This window comes from Abramis brama (genome assembly GCF_963993115.1).
Source record: "Abramis brama genome assembly, chromosome: 13".
Lineage (NCBI taxonomy): Eukaryota > Metazoa > Chordata > Actinopteri > Cypriniformes > Leuciscidae > Abramis > Abramis brama.
Window position 1 is genome coordinate 23,728,039 of NC_139975.1, and position 24,118 is coordinate 23,752,156.

Here is a 24,118-nt window from a genome sequence, read left to right on the forward strand (position 1 = left end):
ATGGATGGATAGATGTATAGGGCGAATGGATGGATGGATGGATGGATAGGGCGAATGAATGAATGGATGGATGTATAGGGTGAATGAATGAATGGATGGATGGATGGATGGATGGATGGATGGATAGGGCGTATCAATGGATGGATGGATGGATGGATGGATGGATGGATGGATGGATGGATGGATGGAGGGATGGATGGATGGAGGGATGGATGGATAGGGCAGATGGATGGATGGATGGATGGATGGATGGATGGATGGATGGATGATGGATAGGACGTATGGATGGATGGATGGATGGATGGATGGATGGATGGATGGATGGATGGATGGATGATGGATAGGACGTATGGATGGATGGATGGATGGATGGATGGATGGATGGATGGATGGATGATGGATGATGGATAGGACGTATGGATGGATGGATGGATGGATGGATGGATGGATAGGGTGTATCAATGAATGGATGGATAGGATGTATCAATGGATGGATGGATGGATGGATGGATGGATGGATAGGGCAGATGGATGATGGATGGAAGGGTGGGTGGATTGAAGGATGGGTTGATGGATGGATGGATGGATGGATGGATAGATAGATAGATAGATAGATAGATAGATAGATAGATAGATAGATAGATAGATAGATAGATAGATAGATAGATAGATATAATTTATATCATTTTATAGTTCGAGATGTGTAGGAAGTGTTATCTTTTACACACACTCACTCACTCACACATACACACACAGGAATAACACTGTCTCTTTTCATCCGTTCACGCTGGGAGTGACTTATATTTCACCATTAAAGGTGCTGCTTTAGTGTGGAGTGTGTTTCTGTGCTCTCCTGTATTCATGTAGACACAAACACAAAAAAACATTGCTCTCAATGCCCCTTACCACTACCTCCAACCCCACCTGCACCACCTGCACCACTGGCTCAGTAGTTAATTGGACAGCATGGCTCCTGGTCTCCGTGGCAACTGTGACTTGCTGCAAGATGGATGGAAACTTCTGCCTGTAAAGCCACCGAACACCCCCAGAACCCCCCACCCGCAGCCAATCTCCTAATCACCTAGTTTTATTTATGAGCGCCGAGTGGCCCCTCACCATGGACGGAGCGCGACTCAGCTGTTGCCTCCAACCCACTCACTTTAAAAGCTCTTAAATCCTATTGTCTGATTAGCAGCCTCATCCTTTCTTCAACATCTCCCTTTGTTTTGGACGGCTCTGCTCTCAAGTCTTTTGTGAGGACTGGGAAAAGGACATTGCGGTCTCATTCTCTATCCGAAAGCTGTCCCATATTGAAATCAGACATGCACTCTCCTCATCTCTTATAACTGATGTTTTATTGTGACTATAAATGATCCTAAAAGCTTGTTGTACAGCTCAGGCTAGGTCCAGGGCAAGACGACGCAGAAGAGAGAAAATTAAACCAAATGGCACACAAAGAATAAAAGTGGATTAACCAATAACAAATCACCCTCTGCGCCTAGCCTCTCCCCCTTTTTTCTTCACTAACTCATCTAAATTTGTTTGACATCTTTTGGGCCGGGAGCCAAAAAGGCTTTTAGAGCCATAAAGTGTATGGATCAGGATAAATCACATTAAGCGATCCAATTTAATTAAAGCATTGACAAAACATAATAGATACTAAGGCGGGGGGTGGACATTTTCTATTTATAATATCCATACACGGACTCTTTCTTGGATGCAGCGGAGGAATGTAGAAGCTTTAGCAGAAAGCTTTAGACACCCAAGGGAGCATTTGAGCTCATTTTCTTTGATTTAGAAGCAGCCTTCACCTCCCTCCATAGTGACTCCAATTGCAAGTAAGGACAGCGTAATGAAGCGAGCGCTGTCCCGGTTTAGCCGGCGTCAGCTCTTAGGATGATCAATAGTGAAATATTTTTATTCATAAAGCACTGAGTTAATTAAATCAAGGAGTCTTTGGGCTACATGTAAGACACTAAGCAAGGGCAGTTAAACGACTGTAGAGGAATACAAAGCTGACACTGCCGGATACTGATCAGTGAACAAGGGCTCTACGTTCACGTCCTTCTTTTTCATTTCATGTCCGTTCCCTCTTCCTTCCATCGAGTCTGACATCCTGGTATTCACTAACTTGCTGCTGTCACAAAAGTTGAAGAGACTGCAATGGGTTTTAGATCAGTGTGTTTCACCATCCTGTTCACATCACAATACGGCTGAATGTTTATGGAAAAAAAAAAATAATAATATATGATTATTTCCCTTGACATTGTAGTCGCTGTTTATTAAGTTTAATAGAATTTACATTAAAATAAATGTGTGATATTTTGATGATCCCATTCCATTAAAATCACTGAAACGTCTACATTGCACTGTACAATCAAACTGATTTTCACAGTGTCTGCACCTTTTTGATTATAATGGGAACATTTTAGTTTTGTTACGTGTCGCTTGTAAATGTACAGTATATTGAGGGTTTTTTTTTTTTACTTTTTAGACAAAATGTACAATGATGTTCAAAAATTTGGGGATCTGATTTAAAAAAATAATAATAATACTGTTATTCTGCAATTGCATTTAATTGATAAAAAAATGACAATAAAGACATTTATGAAGATCAGTTTTAAATAAATTATGTTCTTTTTAACCTTCTATTTGTCCATAAGTCTATTTGTCCATAAGTCATAAGGCCAAAGTTTTTGCCCATAATTAAGTCTGTATGTGCCATACGCATATTTGAGAAAAATCCCTAACCCTAACTATTATATTATATATCTTAAAACTGCATCAATAATACATTGATGGTTTTAAAGTGTCACCTTAGTAATTCATGATATCATGTGATAGAATGACATTCCTTTCACAGAATTTTTACATTTTTATTTCCATTGATTTCCAATGCATTAACTTAGAATGTATTTAATATATTCCTAAATAAATAAATAAAATTGGAATAGACCTGTTATCAACACGTATTTCATGTAAAAGCCATAATCATAATCACTATTTTTCAGATTAATCGTGCAGGCCCGCTTCAGACAAGAATGCTTTATTTGATGTAACTGGCAGATGTGTATTAACCGTCCCAACTGTTTGGCTTCATAATCCTATATGCAGCGCAGCAGGTGAAAGAAACCTCCATCTAAAGATCAGTAATGTGACTGAACGATCCGGCGCACTTTCACATTTGCAGCCAGCATGTGATTTGTTGCTGGTTCTGTGCCACCTGCCAGAACGTAATATTTTCATCTACTCTATTCCCTTTAAGAGAAAGATTTCAGTGGAGAGACTGGAATAATAACTTCTAATAACTGAAGGGAAGAAGAAGACCTGCTGGCTGGTGATTCGCACAGAATGAGACAACAGAGAGATAGAGCGAGCGGCCTGGGTCCAATGAAAAAGCTCCTCTACTCAGTGTAATTAAGAACTACTGTCATCCTTAAGGCCAATTACACTATACGGTCTTTCAGGGCCAGAAATCCATAGTGTTTTAATTTGCCTCCATTTTTAAAAGTGGCCATAAAGCAAAGTGGAGACTCCAGCCAACGGCAAGCGAGCGCCGCCCACCACGACCATAACTGGAGCTGTAAAAGAGTGAAATACGAGGCTGCAACGGGGTCACTATTTGTTATTCACATTTCTATATATCTTTATCGAATAAGTGTTACATGAATTGCCGTTCCAGTGGGAAAAGTCTCCTCGGATGCAAAAATAGAGGAGGAGGGGGGAAAGAGTGCACGCTTTACGGTAGATGCAGCCCGTCATGTGAAACTGCCACTCGATATGGACTGAAGACGTTTAGGGTTTCATAAAACAAAATGCTTATGGAGTGCCCGAGGGGGTCATCTTCTTTCTCCTTGTTTCTGGCTGTGTGTTTAATGAAAGAAAAAAATCAGAAATGTGCATCTCATAACCTGTGCAAACGGCATCCGACCCGGCCAGCTTGCTGTCGTAACCTGTCAGTTCAGGGAGTCACAGTTACGGCCTGATTCCTCATGACACCAAGATGAATCCGAAGGGCCAAGGGTGTATTGTAATACTCTCCATTTTCTTGTAGGGCTGGTTTCACTTCAGAACAGTCTTAACAGCAATTTGAAAAGTGACCCCTATAGCACACACACATGCAGACAGACTTTTAACTGGTCATCCCTGAAGCAGTCGGGTCAGATGTATTATGACAGCAATGCGGTTGGCCCCAGTTATGAGTGCTAAATGAATAATGTAATGTAATATATCTAGCATGAGGAGCTGGAGGGTTTTAATAACCTTTCACCTTGCTCTTTGTGATCAGGTGTGTACGCTCAGATGTGTTCGACCCATCTGTGTGTGATCGCATGAGCACGTTCGAGGGGGATCTGTCATTGCTGGCAGGACTTAACAGAAAGCATGTAGGAACCCACTGACAGGCATCGGGGTCTCTGCGAGAATCTCGGACTCTAGATTCAATTTGGCATGCAGATAACAGCCCTGCCAAGAGCAAGAGTGAAAGCAAGACAGCGCTTGATAGATAATGAGAGAGGCACGGGCATGGTTGGAGACATATCAACGGTCCAGTCACCAAGCTGGGCTGCGGTTTGTGCTTTATAAGATAGATGGAAGGAGACAGATGTCTGTTTTGACTTCACGAGAAAGAAAAAACGAAGGAAAGAAAAGCCCATGTGCTCTGGATCCGTGCATCATGAGAACCGTTGAAATTACACTCGTGTGATATACTGTATCAACAAGCAGTCCTATCCAGACGAAGATTAGATTTCTCCCAGGGCTGAGTTAGCCGAAACATAGTAAGTAGTTTTGCTCTGTAGTTTATACAGAGAGGGAAAAAACATAGCCATGTTTGATTTTAGAAGAGATTAACATCATAAAGTACTGTGAAACACAAATTTACCTGACCTCCTCTGGGAAACTCAGTCCTGTCCGTGAGCGGGTCTCATGTGTGACTGTGTTAGAGAGTGAGTGTACACTTGTATTTATCCATGAAACATTTGTGCAAAAGCTTTCATGCAGAAATAAAAAATCTTGAAAAAGTTTTCACGTAAAAAGGATACTGTGGATATATGGACCTGAGAAGCTTTTGTGTGTGTGTGTGTGTGAGTAATAACTGAAAGAGACACTGTCACGGCCATCCTGCATTATTTGAGTTCCTACTGTAAAGTGATGTTTAAGTTTCCTTGACTTTCTTAGTCAATCACTCTTTTCCTTTGTGCTTTAAACAGAGCAAGAAAACAACAAAAGTGAAGCAAATAACCTTCTTGTAAAAGTGCACCATTCCATTTGTCAGTGAAGAGATAAGAGTGACATTCGTAAAGCGTGATAAGAAAGAGAACTGACCGACATACCCTCAATACTTTTCACTGTGTTTTGTAAGGCAGCAGCATATTGATATTAGCATTCTGCTTAGGACATAAAACATGCTGTTGGTAAAATGTATGGATGGACTCTGCTTAGGATTTTTTACTAAAGTAGTAAACAGTAAAAACTTAGCCCAAACTTTCAAACTTTACTTTGTGGTTAGTTCCAATCTAAGGTATACCATCCTGTTCGGAATTCTCAAGCAAAAGTTAAAGATTCAGTTTTGAAAATCTGATTTACATTGACAGAACACTGAGCTTTCGAAATGTAACAGACATATATAATGAACTATTATTGGTCTTCTCTTCCTTGCATATATTTAACCATTTATAGTTGATTCCTATGTGCATCTGACTGAAAACAAGATGTGTGCTGATTGTCATGACAGCGGCATTTCAAGTAGCATGCAGCGCTTCATTCTGTCTAACATTTGCTTGTGTGTGTGTGTGTGTGTGTAAGGATATATCCTCCTTGCTGCTCGACTCTCATATCCTTGCGTGTTGCTGAGCGTTTATCTGTAATATGTTTTGGCGTTGCCAGGTTGTCTGGACATGGGAGCCGTAATGGAATCAAAGGGAGATTTATGGCAGGCATCCTGACAGTCAGAGAGAGCAGGGCCAAAGCCAAATGAAATTAATGAAATTTGCAAGCAGATTGCTAGAGGAGGGGGACCAATGCAGCTCTGTCCTTTAACAAACACGGTTTGGCTCATGTCTGGTTTGAATCTGTATCTTTAACTTTAACTTAAAGCATTAATTCAGGCTTCTGTTAAGATGGCCAATTTGACGCTAATGATAGCAGTGTATACCAGATTGAGTTAAATGTATTACATATAAAAACATCAGTTTTTATAAGTATATTATGCTATTTCTAGTTTTGTTTGCCAACGGGGTAAAAATAAAGATCTTTTTAAAGTCTATTTATAAGAAGCCTTAATGAGTCGATTTATTAAAAAGGTTATATTCTCTGAAATCAAGACTTAATACGTTAAAGGAGAACTCCGGTCAATTTTAACATTGAGCTCATTTTTTTGTAAATTTGGAGTGGACAAATTAACAAATTAATGGTTTGTCCAGTATGGATAACCTGTGTTTTTAAAGATTCTTTGGAGAGCTTGTATTCATTCTGAAGTCGCATATATTGTTTCATTATCCATGCGTAATTAATATAGTGTCAAAGCACATGAAATATGTGCATTGCTACATTTTTATATTATAATTCTCATATCTCATAAACTTCTATTATCTTTTTATAGTTTCATGTAATTCTTCATTAGAAATCATCTAATTTAGCCCGAATCCTGTGGGGCTGTTTTTTTTTTTTTTCTGACATGGAGTTTCTCTCTGTCGCTCCTCAGCTACGGCACTGCTGAGACTGATTGCGTTTCATAAGTGCCTTTATTTGGGACAATTTGCCTTTTTGTAGAAATAATGAAAAAGGTTCCACTGAGTAAACAAAGCAATAAAACATTTATTAGCAGTGGAAGTGCTGTAAAGTACTACGCCGTGCTCTCGGCTCGCCGAGGACGTACGAGTTTAGTGCTTCGCCATTCATGAAGAATTAAAAAGCCTAGCCAAAGAGAAGTTTCCTCTGTGCTCCTCTCCATCTCTGCACTTTATCTGTTTTGCATTTAGACCATCAAAGGCAACAGGGATTCGCTCATGCCCAGCGTGATGATGGTATAAACAGCGGTCCTATTTTCCCACTCTGTGGCATACGAACATGGGATGTTATGAGTTTTTACTCTGCAAATGTTTGTTCTCCTCTGTGCACGCGCTGCAAAGTTCGACATGAAGGATACACAAAGGAGCATGATGCTCGAATCAAGCCAGCCAAGAGTGCTGTAAAGAAATATAAAAACGCAGGATTGTGGAACATGTCAAAAACCATCAAGAACAGTTTGATGAAATACCATAGCCCCTTATTGCAAAGCAAAACATAGTTATTAAGATTTTTGCCATAATAAAACTTGATTGGTTCGAGGCAACAAAAAAAAAAAAAACACGTATCCAGTTCTGGCAGGGGGCTGAAAGAGCCCAATAACTACAGTTTTAATGCTCCTAAGAGGAAATTGCTGGCAGTCCTGTACTTGATACATCATTACGTCCCACGCACGAGCTCTGGCAGAATTCCTCGCTGTGTTTGGATCCGCGCCTGATTGTTTATCAGTGAAATTGGTTGTAGCAAGGTCAGTTAAGGTTAGTTAACCCACGTGGTGGTCTGTTCGTCTTATGTGTGGCAGGCATGACTCCAAAGCAGATGCTTTGATTAGCTGGGCAGATATTCCATATCTCATTTGTTTCCTTCTTGGCCAGTAATTGCATTCTGGTTCTCAAATTATGTTTGCCAGCGTGAGTCTACAAACAAACAAGCTTAATAAAGTTAAGCACAAGCATTGTGACATGTCAAAAATCATTTGGCTCATGAGCGAGCATTAAAAATGCCAGGCATTAATTTTGGTGTAGAGCTACTTTTGTCTGTTTGCTTTCTCGGGTTACTCAAAGTGCATATGATTGCTTCATTTTCTACAGGAATGAAGCAACGATTGCGGGGCATACCGCTATGAGGCCTTTTCATTACAAAGTACTGCTTTAGAAATGTTTTTCATTAGACCAACACACACACACACAGAGTGATAAAAGGCCAGACGAATAAAGGAGGATGTGACATTTATGGTCAGTAGAACAATATGGTTTCAGACTTCAAAGCAGCGGCGTATCGTTCCAGAGGGGTGGCAGCAAACCGTCCATCTTCCTCAAGACGCTTTCTCCCAAAATGTGAAGTGGCTTCAAACAAATCCTAATATCTTTCTTTTTCTCTTTCTTATCTCTCTCTCCAGGGACCTGAGCGAGAATCAGATTCAGGCTATTCCTCGCAAGGCTTTCCGAGGGATCACCGCCGTCAAGAACCTGTAAGTGTTTCTCCCTCGTCTCCCCTTGCACCCATTGGCACCGCCGTGACATTCGTTTGCATGATTTTACGGGGCAAAAAAGCCTGCATAAACTCTCCTTTCCCCTAAAGCAGTGAGCCAAGGTGTGATACTCCACATCAGCACATCAAACCGCAAACGAGACGGTCGTCCACTGCGTTTAACGAGTCTTGTGTTTTATCCCAAAGACAGATAAGTGAAATGAAAGATAATAATCTCTCTCGCTGGAAGAAGAAAATGTTCAAAAGCAATGTGCTAGGTGGCCTACATGTACGCTCCTCGAATCATTTGTCATAACAGTTAATAAGCTTAGCACTGATGAAAATTCAATTAATCAGTATGGTTCAATAAGATGGATATCTTCAGGATATTGCCAGTGAGTAATGTTCCACAGCCATTTGCAATTACAGTAATGGCTTCTGATAAATCTCCTGTAACAGTTTCAGGAGCTGATCTCGCTACTGTGGACCACACTCTAAAAAATAAAGGTTCCAAAAGGGGGTTTTCACAGCGATGATTATAGGGATGTGCCCGAAGCCGAATGCTATGTTCGGTAAAGAATTGACGCATTCTACGGAGCCCCTTAAAAGGACAAGGTGATGGAAAAAAATGTCGAGATTGAAGGAAAAATACATTTCAATGCTTTTGCGTTCTCTCGCATTTATATAGTTGGGTGATTATATTGTATATAATTTGCGGGTATCAGGGAGTGTGGGGTATTGAATCAATTGAAAACGTTTTTGAACGCACACTCGCTTTTCAAATTTGCTATCACGCGTACTCTGTGTATAGACCTTAAAAGCGCGCAACCATCTTTAGAATTTTGTGTTTGAACTTCTGATTTTGGCGGTAGCTCTCTATATTTCTATGGCATCGCTGTCGAAGAGTAATTAGCTGGTGAAGTGGATTTACTTATTGTAGAATTAACAAAAGTTATCATGAGCAATGTAATGTTTGAAGCGGATATCATAACAAATGTCAGATTTTTAAAAACGACAAGTTCATTCATAAATTCGTAAGATCTTACCTTCATGCTGTGGAAATACAAATATGTATTTACCCTTATACCTTCTGTGGAAGACAGAAGTGCTGAAAAGGGGTGGGGCTACATAAGGTCTATAGGGAGCTGACCACACATTTTACAAGATAAGATCTGTTGTGCACCAAATCCCCCGACATCGTCCTGTCAGTCATCTCTTCTTTCTATCTTCATGTGATAAGTGAAATCTGATGTACAGTAATGTAACCAACTACAACAGCAAGCTTTACTCATTTACCATGCCTTTCCGAATTCGGATTTAGGCTTCGGGAACATCCCTAGCGAAGACATAGGCTGCATCCGAATTCACATACATACAAAAAAACAGTATGTGACAAAAGAAGTATGTCTGAATTCACAGTATTCTTAAAAGAGTAAGCAAAAAGTACCTGGATGACCTATTTCTTCCGGCAAGATTCCCCGGGTGAGGATTTGTCTATGGCAGTGAAGTGGAGTAGCTGACGCTGGTTGGTCACATGATAATGACAACATGGCGAATGTAGTACATCCAGATTGCATTCATACTACACACGCTCATACTATATAGAATGTACTTTTTTAGCAGTTGTGAAGTAAATATTTATTCAAAATAAATACATACTCAAGAGAGTATGCAATTTCGGATGCAGCCACAGTCCGAAAGTTTCTTAGTTTGAAGAACATAATAATCTAAAGAATAATCTAAAGAACCCTTTTCTGCTTTAAAGAACCTTTTGTACAGTGGAAAATTTCCAGGGATGTTGAAGGTTCTTCATTGAAATATAGAAGCCAAAACCTTTTATTTTTAAGTGTAGAGGGGCTTATTTAATAGTGATTTAAATGAATAAATACTATCTATTTTTTAAAGTAAAAAGCATAATCACCCAATTTCCTGGGTTCAAACCTTTAAGAACAGAGCATGGAGCTGGTAGTCTCCAACACGCCTACAACAATAAACATTGCCTTCTGCAGCTATACTTCAAAGCCAGTCCCAGGAGCAGCGTTCCGATAATTCCCTGTAATGAATGAAGGACACAGTCTTGAGGTCGTCATTAATGGGAAACTTTGGTTGAAGTCAGAGATCAGCTATGGTATACGGCCGTAACGTTCGTGTGCATTCCCTGGCTCGAGCGCTCAGTGAAGTTCTGGGCGGTTTTGTCGCAATATCTGATACCGGCTTTGTAACAAAGATTGTTTTCAGATGAAGTCTTTCCCACTTTGGGCTGAGAACCACGGGTCACATCATGCTCGATATCTTGGAGAGGTGTGGAAATATAGTTAGCTTTTGTTTAAAGACATAGTCATGCTTTTTAGTTGAAGAGAAAGAAGGAAAAAGTGGTGGGAGAGTTTGAGAAAGCCAAGTATACAGTATGGCCATAGGTCACTAGTAAGTGAATGAGTAGTCATTTAACAGACTTAAGCAACAGAACATTTACAACGGGATTCAAAGGTGATAGCTCATGGGATTGAAACTCTCTGTTAAGTTACAAACTTACTGTATATATTCAACCACTGGGCCACACCTCATCAGTATCATTTTCAGTATTTAATTTTTATTCAGGGTGGTCTTTTGAATCAGGGTATTCCTGAGTGACACGCGTTTGTGCATGAATGTTGACTACCACCCGCCCTGGTCAGATTGAGTTAACTGATTGTCAATACTAACTCTGACCTCATTGACCCCTGTCAAATGAGTCGCAGGCTGCAGGAGTGTCGTCAATCATCTACACAGGTCAATAACTCTCTGCAGACACACTTAACAGATACAGTATGTACAAACAGCATTGGAATATACAGTTCTGCTCACAAGTTTACATACGTCTTGCAGAATATGCAAGATGCTAATATATATATATATATATATATATATATATATATATATATATATATACTACGAAGTTATACTACGAAGCTATACTTATGATAATCATGTTAACGTAAACTTATGAGCAGGACTGTAATACAAATTATGTTATGAGATGACTTAATGGTAACGTTACTTGTAAATTTGACACCATAATATTTATATAATATAATAATATAACGTTGTCATCTAACACTGACAAATTAATTGTAATAATTTAAACACTTGAATGTAAGTTTTAGCAAATTGTACATTGAATATATACATTGTACAAATAATAACGTTGTGATTTTTGTTTTGTTTTTTATAAATTTAGACAAAATGGTATGCAGTTTTAAAACTGCCATTTATTATTATCGGCCATAGCATGTAAATAAGTATTATTTGTATCTTCATTGAAATTGTAATGGTAAATAATGTGGCAGTTGGGTCCATGATACATATTGAGAACTTTGTACATATAGCCTACTTATGTTGCATTAAAAATAGTGTAACATTACTTTTCATAAAAATTAGGTATGTAATATTATTTGTTCTTTTTTATGGACAATATTGTAATGCGTTACTTTAAATTGTAATGTTCCCCAACTCTGCGTACAAATGCAAGCTTTTTTTGTGAACATCTTTGTGGAGCATGTTTTCCCCTGATGTTCTTGCAGTGATGTCTATGGTGTTAGACAGTGTTTGAATGCTCATCACATCACTGTCATGTGCACCGTCACACTCTGATGGATGAATGATAGGTACAGGTAGGCAACGCTCATTTCTTCAGGTAGGGCTTTTTAGAGGTAAGAAAAAGGACTAACAAGGATTGAGCGAGAAGGATGGATTTGAACGTCGGCAGCGTGTTTCTCTCCCACCGACCTGCCTCTGCAACGCGTGGCAAGGTGACTCTTGATTTAATTGCTGAAATCATCCAGCCCTCGGTTTTTTAACAGGAAGGAGGAGAAAAAAAAATGGACAGGCAGCGTTCCAGGAATGAATTGATTTTCTCGTATGCTTTTCTACCTTAATGTCCTCTATTTGAAAATGGCTATGCACGCTTTGAGGGCAGGTTGAATCTCCATCTCTTATATAGCCCTCACATTTCCACAGTTTTACAGGCTACAGCATGCTGGAGTCAGCATCCGCCTTTAGCCAGCATCCTCCACCTTTTATAGAGGGGCCATCTGGATAATATGGTCAAGATGGTTCCTCCAGCTAACGAGAGTCTATGTTGCACCTTATTAAACCAGACACAATATCTCCGTCTGCCTTTATGGCTTTAGTCATGCCCTCCTACTGTTCACCAGACATGCTGCGCCAATCATGTTAACCTCGAGAAGCGTCGAGCTAGGGTGATGTTGTAGATTCCCTCATCATATGCATGTTCGAGTCCTTCTGCGAAAACATGCCTGATGAGCTCTATATCAACATGACATGCTTGTGTCAGCGGGGTACGTTTCCCATTAGAACAGGTGCTGTATGAGCAGTGGATTCATGGGAAATGGCTTACACACATTCATTCCATTGACATTTGTTATTCATAGCAGATAGAGAGGCCGTATGGCATCTGCACATGTAGGGCACACAATACTTCATTACCTGAAGCCGAGGTATCATTAAGAGAGCGGCGCGTCCTGTACGGTAAACCATCAGATACGTGGACACTCAGATTTTTACCCCTTTGTGGGAGGCTCTCATCTGTGTGCTAATAAAAGCCTTTCTATTTCATGTTCCTGTACCCAGATTGTCACTCTGACCGCGCGTGGGTTTGAATTATGTCCGAGAGGGCGAGGTTCAGTCGCTGCCCGCTTTACAAGCTTCTGCGCCTAGCAGACGGGACTCTGAAGGCAGATCTCAGCTTTTCATGTGCACTGCTGATGCTGAAACACACACTACACATGATCAATGCACGGTGTGGTGTGAATGACACTGATCCCACGATAGCCAATCAAAAGTTTGCTAGCTCTGAGAATCACTTTCTCAGGACACCCCTCACAACCGAGGCTGTCCTTCTATTCAGTTAGGACAAGAGACTAGACAATATGAGACCAGATAAATTTAGACAATAAGACTAGATGAAATGAGACACAATGAGAAAGAGGAAGAAAATTAGACGGAAGGAGAAGACAAAATATGATAGAAGATAAGTGAGATGAGAGAAGAAGTGAGACAAGACGGAATGAGATGAGACACAGTGAAACAAAACCAGTAGAGACAAGAAGACGCAAGGCATCAGCAGTGTAATACAGACACAACTCCTCAAACCACACTTGATTTGGTGACCATGAAAGGTCACGTACTGTACATCTGTTAGGACTATAGACTGAATATGAGATTCATATTTTGAAGCTCTGATCAAGACGGTCAGTTCTAAGTCATTTGCTGTGTTAGTTATCGAGCGTGAATGAAGTACGGCCATGCGGCTGCTGGTTAGCATCACCGACTCTGACAGATTAATAGTCTAGTGAAGGGAAGGAAGACCCATATCTGTTTCTTTCTCCCGTTCACTCCAGATGGGACACTGGCAGGACGCGAGCTCTAAAGTGCCAATATGGCTCATGACTGAGATGATTAAAGGCCAATGTAATTAGAGCAGGGAAATTAAAACTGGGACTTTCATTACCCAACACTACCATGTCCCACCTCTCCAAACAATCACCAAACATGCGGATATTCACACATACCACACGCTCGCAAATGTACTTTCAAGACAGCTATTCGCCCTTGACTATATTCAGTATTATCATTGTTCAAAATCTATGGCACATAACCACAATGACTTCCTCTAGAGATCAACTTCATGTTCAGATAATACAGACAGTTATGGCTGAGCTATGTTTGAATTCTATATATAATGTGCCAAGTATTCATAATATCACCTGCTGTTTGGCAGTTCACTGTATTACTTGCCAGTGGAATTTTCTATATTGTGATTATTATTCATCAAGAAATTAACCGTGAAGAAATAGCTTTTTGTTTTTGAAGTGCTTTTTACCATTCCATTCAAAATCCAGGTTTTAATCAGTCACTGAGTATAGAAAAATTATAGTCCAAGGCACTTCTTGTAATATAAATGCTAAAAAGCCATTCTTTTAAAGCATTTATATAAAAATATGTGCCTTGTGCAATAAACGACAGCTTATCGTGAAATAATGACTTAAAAAAAAGTCTTTCTGCTGAGTTGTCCTCGGGCTGTACGCAAAAACAATCAAACCAGTGCACCCTGATTTATGAACAAATGACTATAATGAGCTGCTTCTTTTTAGTGTAGCCTAATTCTTGAACAAATGAGCCAATACTTTTAATGAATGGTTCAAAAAGTCGAGTAAGTGCTTTGAATCAGGTTGACAAATCCTTCACTGTATTGAATTTATCAGAGTGTTTAATGACTCAACCTCTGACTCTCTTAATGAACTAGTTATTTTCAGTGATGTCCATATATGAAGAAAGTTTTGTGTCGGCATCATTACAGACTGATGGTCATTACAATGTGTCATTAAAGATACATATTTGCTTCAGGTTTTGTGTTTTTGTAAAAAATGTATATTTTATTTATGTGTGTACATATATAATTTACAGTATATAACATAATTGTTGTTCAAGCTGTTGTAGATATTTTATAAAAATCAATAAGCCAAAGAGGCTGTGTGTTTCAGTGATTCCGCTATGATTAAGAGTCGTTGTAACAAATGAGGCAAATGTAACACATTCACAGTTTTACTCTCAAGGCAAGTGTCTCTTTAAAGTCTTCATATATTTGGATGAAAAAATAGATATCATAAAAGACAAACATTTAAAGGGATAGTTTCCAAAAATGAAAATTACCCCATGATTTACTCACCCTCAAGCCATCCTAGGTGTATATGACATTCTTCTTTCAGACAAATGCAATCAGAGTTATATTAAAAAATGTCCTGGCTCCTCCAAGCTTTATAATGGGAGTCAATAGGTAAATTTTTTTGGAAGTCCATCAAAGCACATCCATACATTATAAAAGTGCTCGACACGGCTCTCACGGCCTTCTGAAGTGATTTTAATATAACTCCGATTGTATTCGTCTGAAAGAAGAGTGTAGTATACAGCTAGGATGGCTTCAGGGTGAGTAAATCATGGGCTAATTTGGGGTGAACTATTAACTTTTGCATCTAAAAAGTATTTAATTTTCACAGTGATAGTTAATGCATCTGCTGTGGGTGGATGCCATACAGTCTGTCCCATCAGCAATTATGGAGACAGATGCATGTCTTTTAGAAACGAGGGATGGATCGCCAGAGATGCTCTGTTCTTCTTTATTACCCATCTCTAAAGACGCAAAGGCACAGTGTCTGTCATGGGTCAAATGTCACAGCAGCCCTGTTTGCTGAACAAATGACTTAAGAAAAGCGCTTAGATTCCTTGTTCTTTATTCAAGTCTCTTTCAAATCCATCTCTTTTAAGAATGCAGAGAGGGAGGGGTAAATAGGCAGAAGGAGGGGCGGATAGCAAAGTCTGCAAATTAAAGTAAAAGGAAAAAGAAGCAAAAAGGAAGAAGTGCCCCTCGCGTCTGCTCGTCCAGCTCCATGACCCCAGCTGATTTACGAACCCCTTCCTTTAATGAAATTGTTTCTTTGACAGAGCCGGTAAAAGCTTGTAATGGATTGGCTGCTCTAATGTAATGAAATTACTCCCATTCTGACTTTTAAAAAAAAAAAAAAAAAAGAAGAAGAAGAAGAGGGGGGGCAGACGAGCTGGTTGGGGGGAGAAAATGCAATTAATATTTACAGAGAACTGACAGACGGGGTGGGCTGTGCACTATAGCCAGCCTCCCATTCTCTCTCTCTCTCTCTCTCTCTCTCTCTCTCTCTTTCTCTCTCTCTCTCTCTTACCTCTCTTTGCCCCCACACTCTCAGCAGTGTGGCAAAAAAGAGAGGACGAGATAGGAGGAGGTTATAGCCAGACAGGCCACTTTTAGCCAGCTGGTCCTTTATCCCGACTGCGGTGAGGAGAGAAGAGTAGATATGAGATGCCCGTGTGTGTGTGTGTGTGTGTGTCTACCTCCCTCCCCGCAGCCCCCACCTCTCCTCCTCCTCCTCCCCTCAGCCCCCACCCGCTCGTCTGCAGACCTGCCGCTGACTTCTGTCTCTCATCTGCAGGCAACTGGACAGCAACCACATCAGCTGCATCGAAGATGGAGCCTTCCGAGCCCTGCGCGATTTGGAGATACTGTAAGTCCCCCTCCCGCCTCCTCTGCGGGGTTCTCTCCTCTCTCCTCACCTCTGCTGTCCCTTTCCTCTAACTCTGTCTGTGTGTTTCTTGGTTGTTCTTGAAGGACAAACTGTGTTGCGTTGTGGACCTGTGGCGCATAGTCTGGTGTCACCCCGTCCGGTCCGACACTGTGGCGTTTAGCATGCAACCACCCGTGCGACAGCTAAAGTTGCTCGTTTGTCATTGTGCTGCATCGTTGCCGTTAGAAAAAAAGTGTTCTGACTTTTCTGGGTGCACCTTACCATTAAAACCACCGCCGTGCTGTGTGTTTTCTGTCTAGAATGTCTGTAGAATTGTGTTGTCTACTTTAAACCGGGTGTTAGACTCACTTTGACGCTGAGATCTCTCTTCTGTTGCCTGCTGGGAAGTCTTCTCTGGCTCTCTGCATTCACCTTCATCACTCACATCCTTAATCTCAGAACATGTTTAGTCAGAGTTCATAGCAAATTCTTTGATAGCACTGGATTTGATGTGTTTGTGAGTGAGTTTATTTTTATTCCTTGGGTATACCCCGAATTGTCCCAGAGAGGATGTGAGGCAGCAAGCGGGACATACGGGGGGAGGGGGGGGTCTAACCGCCGCATCTCCATCAAGCCAATTGGCAGGGCGCTAAGTGCCAACCTCATCCTCCAAATGAGCGCCTCTCACTGGGGACCCGGAGTAAAGCCACCCCCGCCATTAATTCCTGGCTCCAGAGGACATGGCAGTTACATCATTGTTAGGCAGGTTTTTCGGCATTGTTAGCAAGGTGTACAGGTGGTGAAGGGAGAATCAAAGAAGGAAAAATAGTAACATCTTTCATCTTATGCCCTGTGTCATCTTCCCGTAACCAGAGCAGAAAATGACCTTATAAAACAGGAGCTCGGGAGCAGGAAAGTGTGAGTAAGTCGGGAATCAATTTTCATTAATAATACAGAACCTCCCTAGATTCTACCAAAGACCTTTGCAAGCCAAGGAGAGCAGTGGTACATGAATGCACATCACTTTCCCTGCTGATTGAGGCATCTCTCCACCCCTCTGGAGAAGATGAAACACAGTTCCGCAAATGACACTGTATCATGGCTAAATATCCGCATGCGCTGTAATCAAGCTCAACCTTACACTTTACATCCATGTTCTCCAATAGCAGATTCAAAATTCTGCTAACTGACCATTACGGCTGTGCAATAGGGCCAGTTTGTAAGAAGATTAGATTAGATTTCTTTATTTGTCATTGTACAATATACAACGAAATTTTTCAGACTCTCCAACTGAAAAGAATATGACACATCTAGGTAATTGATGGCAAAATTAAGGAATGGCTTGTGGTTTAGGTGCAACGATTTAGCCACAAGTGATAATGCTTTGAGTCTCAATGTGAGGATAATAATTTCTAGCATGAGTTATATTACAACCCAGACTTACCTTTGTCTTATGGCTGATCTTTCTGAATGGCAGATGGAGATATATCTCATTTATCACCAAAGAGTATGATGACTGTCAATGAGATTATCGTGAGGTCATAAAATTAATCTGTAAAAGGGATTTTACAGGTAAAGCATCTTATATATTTAGGCTAGTGGTAGAGTTTTAAGTGTTGTGCTTTCAGAAATGTCCGGGGGTTATACAATAGACACGTTCAAGCACAGCAGTTTATGTTTAAAACAGTGTTGGGTTATAGGAATTCAGGGCAAGCATGTGTGTTTTTTTTTATGTAGATTAGTATAATGTGACATCTGGAGAAATAAATGAAAGCACGACAGATAAACATTTAAAAAATGTGATGTTAATGTGTGTTTTTGCAATTCATAACACACTTGAGGTGTAATTTGAGAGTCATATTAAATGCATTGTTTGAGTGAGAGGCCAACCAAATCTTTTAATCTCAATGATCGTTAAAGGCCTATTAAAATAGATGGTGCACTGCGACATAATTGAGAGATTTGAGCGTCCTTTTTCATCATTCGCTGTTGGGTTTCGTGATCACTGTAGTATTTTTGTGATCACTATAAACAGCGACTAAAAAAATTGCAAAGCAGGGAGCTATTTAAACACTTCCATCGGGTTTCGAGATGGTGATCAGAGTGGAGATTAGACAGAGCAGTTCGCGGCTAACCCTCCTCCACAACTAAATGACTGCCAGTGATTTAACGCCTGCCAAACTACACAGAATTAATGATCGGCCCTTTCTGCTGATGAATTGTAATTTATATTTAACATAACTGTGCTAATGACTGAACTAATGACTTCAAAGCTATCTCGGACATTTTCTCACATAGGACGTGACTTGCATCCCAATGAGCTGAAGGAAGTGCGGTAGGCAGCACACTGATGTGTTCTCCATCTGCAGAGCACCTAAACCTGCCTAATAAGAAGCACCCCCTTGATTATTTTCCATTTATAACTTAGGTACTGCTTGCGCTTGCTCTCATTTTAAATTCCGATCACTATAAATATACACCTAATCGAGCCAGTTTATCTTTCCATTCCCGCGTTAAATGTATGTGAGATAGACTGTGCATTATAAGGTGTCCACCTTATCTTTGTTTTATTAGATTCATGAAATTCAAGTTGGTGCATAACTAAGAACATTGGTAGTGTTTCTCATTTCTAATTTCAAATCAAATTTTATATATAATATTTAAATGAGGTTCCATGTGGTGTGAGAAAAACTGAATATTTTTCATGGGTATATGCCTCAAAACTCAATTTTCATTCATACACCATAGTCAAATATACAGAACATTTTTATTTGCTTAAGTGAGTTGAAAAATAGTTAATAAGATTCCTTAGCCAAGTAATTCAGGTGAAATGAAAAATCGCTGTTTTAAAACATGGTGTAAGTGTTAAATAAACTTTAAACCTTTCTTACAATAAGGAGGACAAAAAACTAAATATGTAAATTCAGCATAAGTATGACCAGTTATAAAAAAAACATTCATAAAGCCAAAGAAAGCATAAAGATTGTTCAACTGGTCAAATATCCGAACGGATATATTTTTCAGCAGGGTTACGGTGAGTGTATTTTGTTCTGATATCTGTTCTTATTGTGTTAAGAACACTATGAGAAAGTCTCATATAATCTGTTTTACATTATGCTAAGAGCAATGTGTATGCGCTCAATGCTTGTTTTTGTCTTTAAACACTTTGCTCTTTTGTGGAATCTTTCATAATATGTTATTATCGTCCTTCCGGGCTATTTTGTAAAATGTGGTTTAAATGTGAGAAGGGAATTTTTAGTATTGTGAAAAAGAGCATTTTGGAAACTCCCCATATACCCCACTCAGTTTTGTCTACACACACCACAGCACTCTCACAAGCGCTGGAGCCTCTGCATATTTTATAACCACTTTTGTACAGAAAATTCTGGCTCTGAATCAAATGTCAAATCATGTGAATTTTTTTGCCCCGCTGTGTCATTTTTTATGAGCAGGGAAGTGCTGAGACATTTCCATGCCATCTCCTGAAGGTGACTTTCCTTCCCACCATGCATTGATAAGAAGGCCCAAATTTTCGCATTACCACTGTCCTGTCCTCCTGCCAAATGCTGTCATTTGTCAATGTGTGCACGGCACATTTTTCTCGACAGCTTGGCACAGACCTTGCTGGTCGAACTAAAGTGAGTTTAGCATGATAGCATGGGCAACGTGCCCCAAAGGGACGTCTTTGCAGCTCACCAGGCCTGGTCGATACGCACCACTCGGTACTATGGCCTCAACAAAGGCATCTTCTCCATTTAAAACCACAGATGTACTTCTAATCATAAGTGCCGTTTAATGAGTGTTTCACATTTTTATTTAAAGAGACTAGCTTGTAGTACTATGGCATGCCGCAAAATACCAACCAGGGTAAACCTTCTGTGTATTTGCTGTGTGTTGTCAGATTAAATGTTGATTGTGTAAGGGAGCGTGAGGAGGTGGATTATTAATCCTGGGTTGAAAATGGCATTGGAAATATGCTGATTTGGAGAGGCTTTTGCATTTCTGTGGTTACGTTGACGTCCCAGGATTGTTTTAGGGGGAGACAAGTGGCCGTTTGATCGAAACCTAAATATATTACGAATGAAAAATCGTGTATTTCATATGGAAGGTTTGAGAAATATAATTTTCTTATGGTTAGGGCTTATGGTTTGGCAGTTTTCTACCTTTATAATGTAATTTTCTCAAAGAAAGACCTTTTGAATGTTCCTCTTGGCAACGATAACACTGAGCTTTGCTCTTTTCGGCCCCTGCCGCCCCTTATCCTAATCATTTCTAACCCCTGTGCTCCTGTAAAAAACATTAGCTCCTCTCAGATTTAACATATTGTCCTCTAGCTGGTGCAGTTGGTCCCACTTTGGGAACTCAGGACTGTAGATTCCCTTGAATCAGATATTCCATGCATCTTTAATTTCTAACACGGGTTGGCCTCCCTTTGGACAAATCAGTCTTACTTCTGCAGGGCCTGATTGAAAGGTTGTCTTTAGTCAATAGATGAGTCTTTATGTGACAGACAACAGGCAGGCGGAGGGAGAAAGGGCAAGCTGATGGCTAAATGAGAGGATGGATTAGGGGAGTGGAGGGGGAGAGAGCTGTCATTAGCTCACAAACAGCACTTTCGAGCACAGGAAATTGCCTTGCCACCAGACATGGCCCCATTGCGTTATCTTTGTGTGGTCTACGCCAAAGCTCGGGGATATGGGGAGGGGGCAGGCTGGAAATCGTGCTTTTCAGCAGTCGGACCCTTGCGCACAATTAATCATTTGCTCCTGGATGGCCAGAGAGAGGAGGGAGGCCGACGGAACAGCTTAGATTCAATCTGTCCTCATTTGCGCTATAATGGCCTCATCAATGGCAGGGGAATCGTGTCTGTTTTCGGTGTTGTACCCGTTCTTTTCGCCTCTCCTCCCGTCCTCTGCTCCATCGAGGGATGGAGAGCTCTTTCTCTCCTTTCAGAGGAGGCAAAGGGTTGGTTTATGCAGGCATAAAGGTTCCCCTTTTTTGCTACAAATGCTAAGCACTAGTGTCTTTTTTTTAAAATAAGCCTCCACTTGGACACAAACCACATGAATGCGATTATGAGCAGAGATCATGTTATTTCTCTGTTTATTCTCATTGGGTTTATTTGAATTAGCGGAATAACATCTGATTGTGGCTTTGTGCTGAAGCTGAACTTACGATGCTAAGCTAAACAATGGCAAAAATTTCCATCCTACGCACACAAATTCCATCACACTGCAACAAGTGGAGCCCAAGCGCTCATAATGAAATTACGCTCCATCTGGAGGCACTTTATTCATTTGTTTTGACTCGAGGGCCCGACGCAGGGATGCCCTTTAAAAGGTTGCTCGGATGGACGCTTGCATTGCAAACTCACAATTGTGCTGCAGTAGCGATAATAGTTTCCCATGGAACCATGACAACATCACAGACACGTTGGCTCACATCTAGTTTCCAAGTCATATACAGACATGGTTGTGTACTCCCTACTCTATACACTTGCGCTCGGTTTCACACCACATGAAAGAAAATATGGATTGAGAAGATAAAAAAAAGTTGAACACAACACCATCATCTATCACATTAAGAATGCAATTTAGAATAAGCATCAGTTACCAGGACAGTTACTTTCTGAGAAGTACACACAGTCCTTCAATCCTTCAATCCTGTCATGTCAAATAACATATGTCTTTGCCTCCTGATTTCTCAGGAAAAGTCAGATGCCGGGAGCACTTCAATTATTTCCCTGCAGTCCCCTGCATCCACCAAAACAACCTCTCTCTTATTTTCTTATTTCAAAATGTTCTGGCTCTGAAAATGCTGCCGTCTTTTAGGAGTGAAGTATCCAGAGACCCTCTCCAAGTCCCTCTAATGAAGGCCCGAAGAAAGCCTGAGAGCACTTAAGACCCCACTGTTAAGCTTTTTGCAACTGTGGGAAAGCTTTCTTGACATAGAAAAGAGAAGTAAAAAGAAAACGTGCCCCTCTGAGACGGTCTGAAGGCTAAGCGTTGTGAGCAATTAACAGCTGCCTGGTTCTATTGACGCCTGCATCAATAGAGCTTTAAATAAATCAAAGTTACACAGTCAAGCTGTACAGTTTGGTATTTGTCAGGTCCCGCATTGATTTCATTTCATTTCCGCTTGGATGCACTTTCTCAGGAGTCATTGTGGATGTTGTCATTAACCTGCAGCACGTTGATTTTGCTTAACACATTTTTGATTTATGGTCAACTACAAGGCAACACAGGCAGAATGACTTATATCGCTGGTGATGAAGACAAAGGAATTTTAAAGACTCAGGTGATCTTCAATTATCACAAGTGGCTTTAGCAAGAGTTGCTCATGCTGCGCTGTTATTTGCTGAGATCCCGCTGCAGCAGTGGGCGGCCCTCTGCACTGCAGAAGGCTGGATATAGGGAAGACTGACAGTCTTGTATAAGACAGCAAAATGGGCTCTACTTTAAGGCCATTGGTCTAGTGCTCATTGTTTCTTGTAGAAAAGCTTAACTCAGCCAGAGCAGAGATGTCCATATACATAAACAGGTGCAGTCTATCCACTGAGACACACGAAGGTCATCGCTCTGGGGCATGGAACATGTCAGGTTTAAGTTGACTTAACGTGACTGTGACGCCCAGTCCAGCTCCAGCTTTTTCAAATTACAATTGCATGAAGGAAATCTATATGAGATTATTTTTACTCAGGGCTTCTAATCCTGGACACCGGATGGCTGAAATATGAATGAGCGAGCACTACCACAGCAAGCACAAGCTGTTCGGCGCTCTCTGTGGATCCTCTTCCCTTCTTTAAAGTCCTTCTTCAGTTCTCAGTCTTTTCTTCATTTTGTTCACTGTTCGTTTCTTCACTTGCATCACCTAACTTTGGAGGATGCTCCCAGAAGAGAGTGAAGGTTTCACAGATAGGAGTGAATCCTTCCTGAGCAAATTGCATTTTCCTTGGTGATGGTTTGGTATTACAGGCTTTTACCAGGGCGTTCCTCCTTAGGCTTGCCCAGAGCTTCTTCTATTTACTCTCTACAGAGCAGCAGAGAACAGCAATGAAACCTCTGAGCCACAGCGGCCTTGACAAGAGGTTCGCTTTCTGTGCGATTTGGTCAACTCCTCACGAGGGTGATTCTTCACCTGTGTAAATTGTGTGTGAATTTTTCGTGTGTCTATGTGTAGAAAACAATAATTTTCCATTCCATTTAGTTAGTTTCTTCTTTCCCTCACTCATAATAAGTGTTCCACCTCAGATCTGAGCCAAAATCAATATTCAGATATCATTTAAAGTCCCACAAGAATGTTATATTTTAGAGGGATTAGTTTCCCTCTGATTTGTGCTGTTTTATAGTACCCACATTCAAGAAATGGACCAGGCTGGGATATTTCCATTGGTCTGAATTGTAAATCTGATCAACTCAAATGGTAAATAATGTAAATAGCTTGTTTGTTTTACCACAGTGTTTAGACTGAACTACCTGGCTTGAATAAAAAGCAAGACCAGCAGCTGGTCTGATCAGTTGAGAGTATTTGGTTTCCATAGCTCAAACAGTAGAGCAAAGCAAATAGGTCAAGGCGTTAGCAAATAGGTCAAGGTTCAATTTCCAGGGAAGTAGAAGAAAATAAAAAGATATAACATGAATGCAATGTAAGTCACTTAGATAAAGAGTCTGCCAAATGCTAAATGTAAATGTTAAATGTAAATCATGGAGGGGCCTTTAGAGAATTCACTCCAAAACTGTCTGTCATTAAACCTTTCATTAGAAGGAACACTC

The 24,118-nt window shown here is 40.5% G+C and overlaps 1 protein-coding gene across 1 annotated transcript in view; it reads left to right on the forward strand.

The window, feature by feature from the left end:
• Window positions 1–16,402, forward strand: part of LOC311094588 (uncharacterized protein) — a 98,459-nt gene extending 82,057 nt beyond the window's left edge. The window contains exons 5-6 of the mRNA XM_084132644.1: window positions 8,186–8,257; window positions 16,275–16,402. Of these exons, the coding sequence (XP_083988770.1) occupies window positions 8,186–8,257; window positions 16,275–16,350 (148 nt within the window). The 3' untranslated portion in view covers window positions 16,351–16,402. The remainder of the gene's footprint in view (window positions 1–8,185; window positions 8,258–16,274) is intronic.
• The last annotated feature ends 7,716 nt before the right edge of the window (window positions 16,403–24,118 follow it).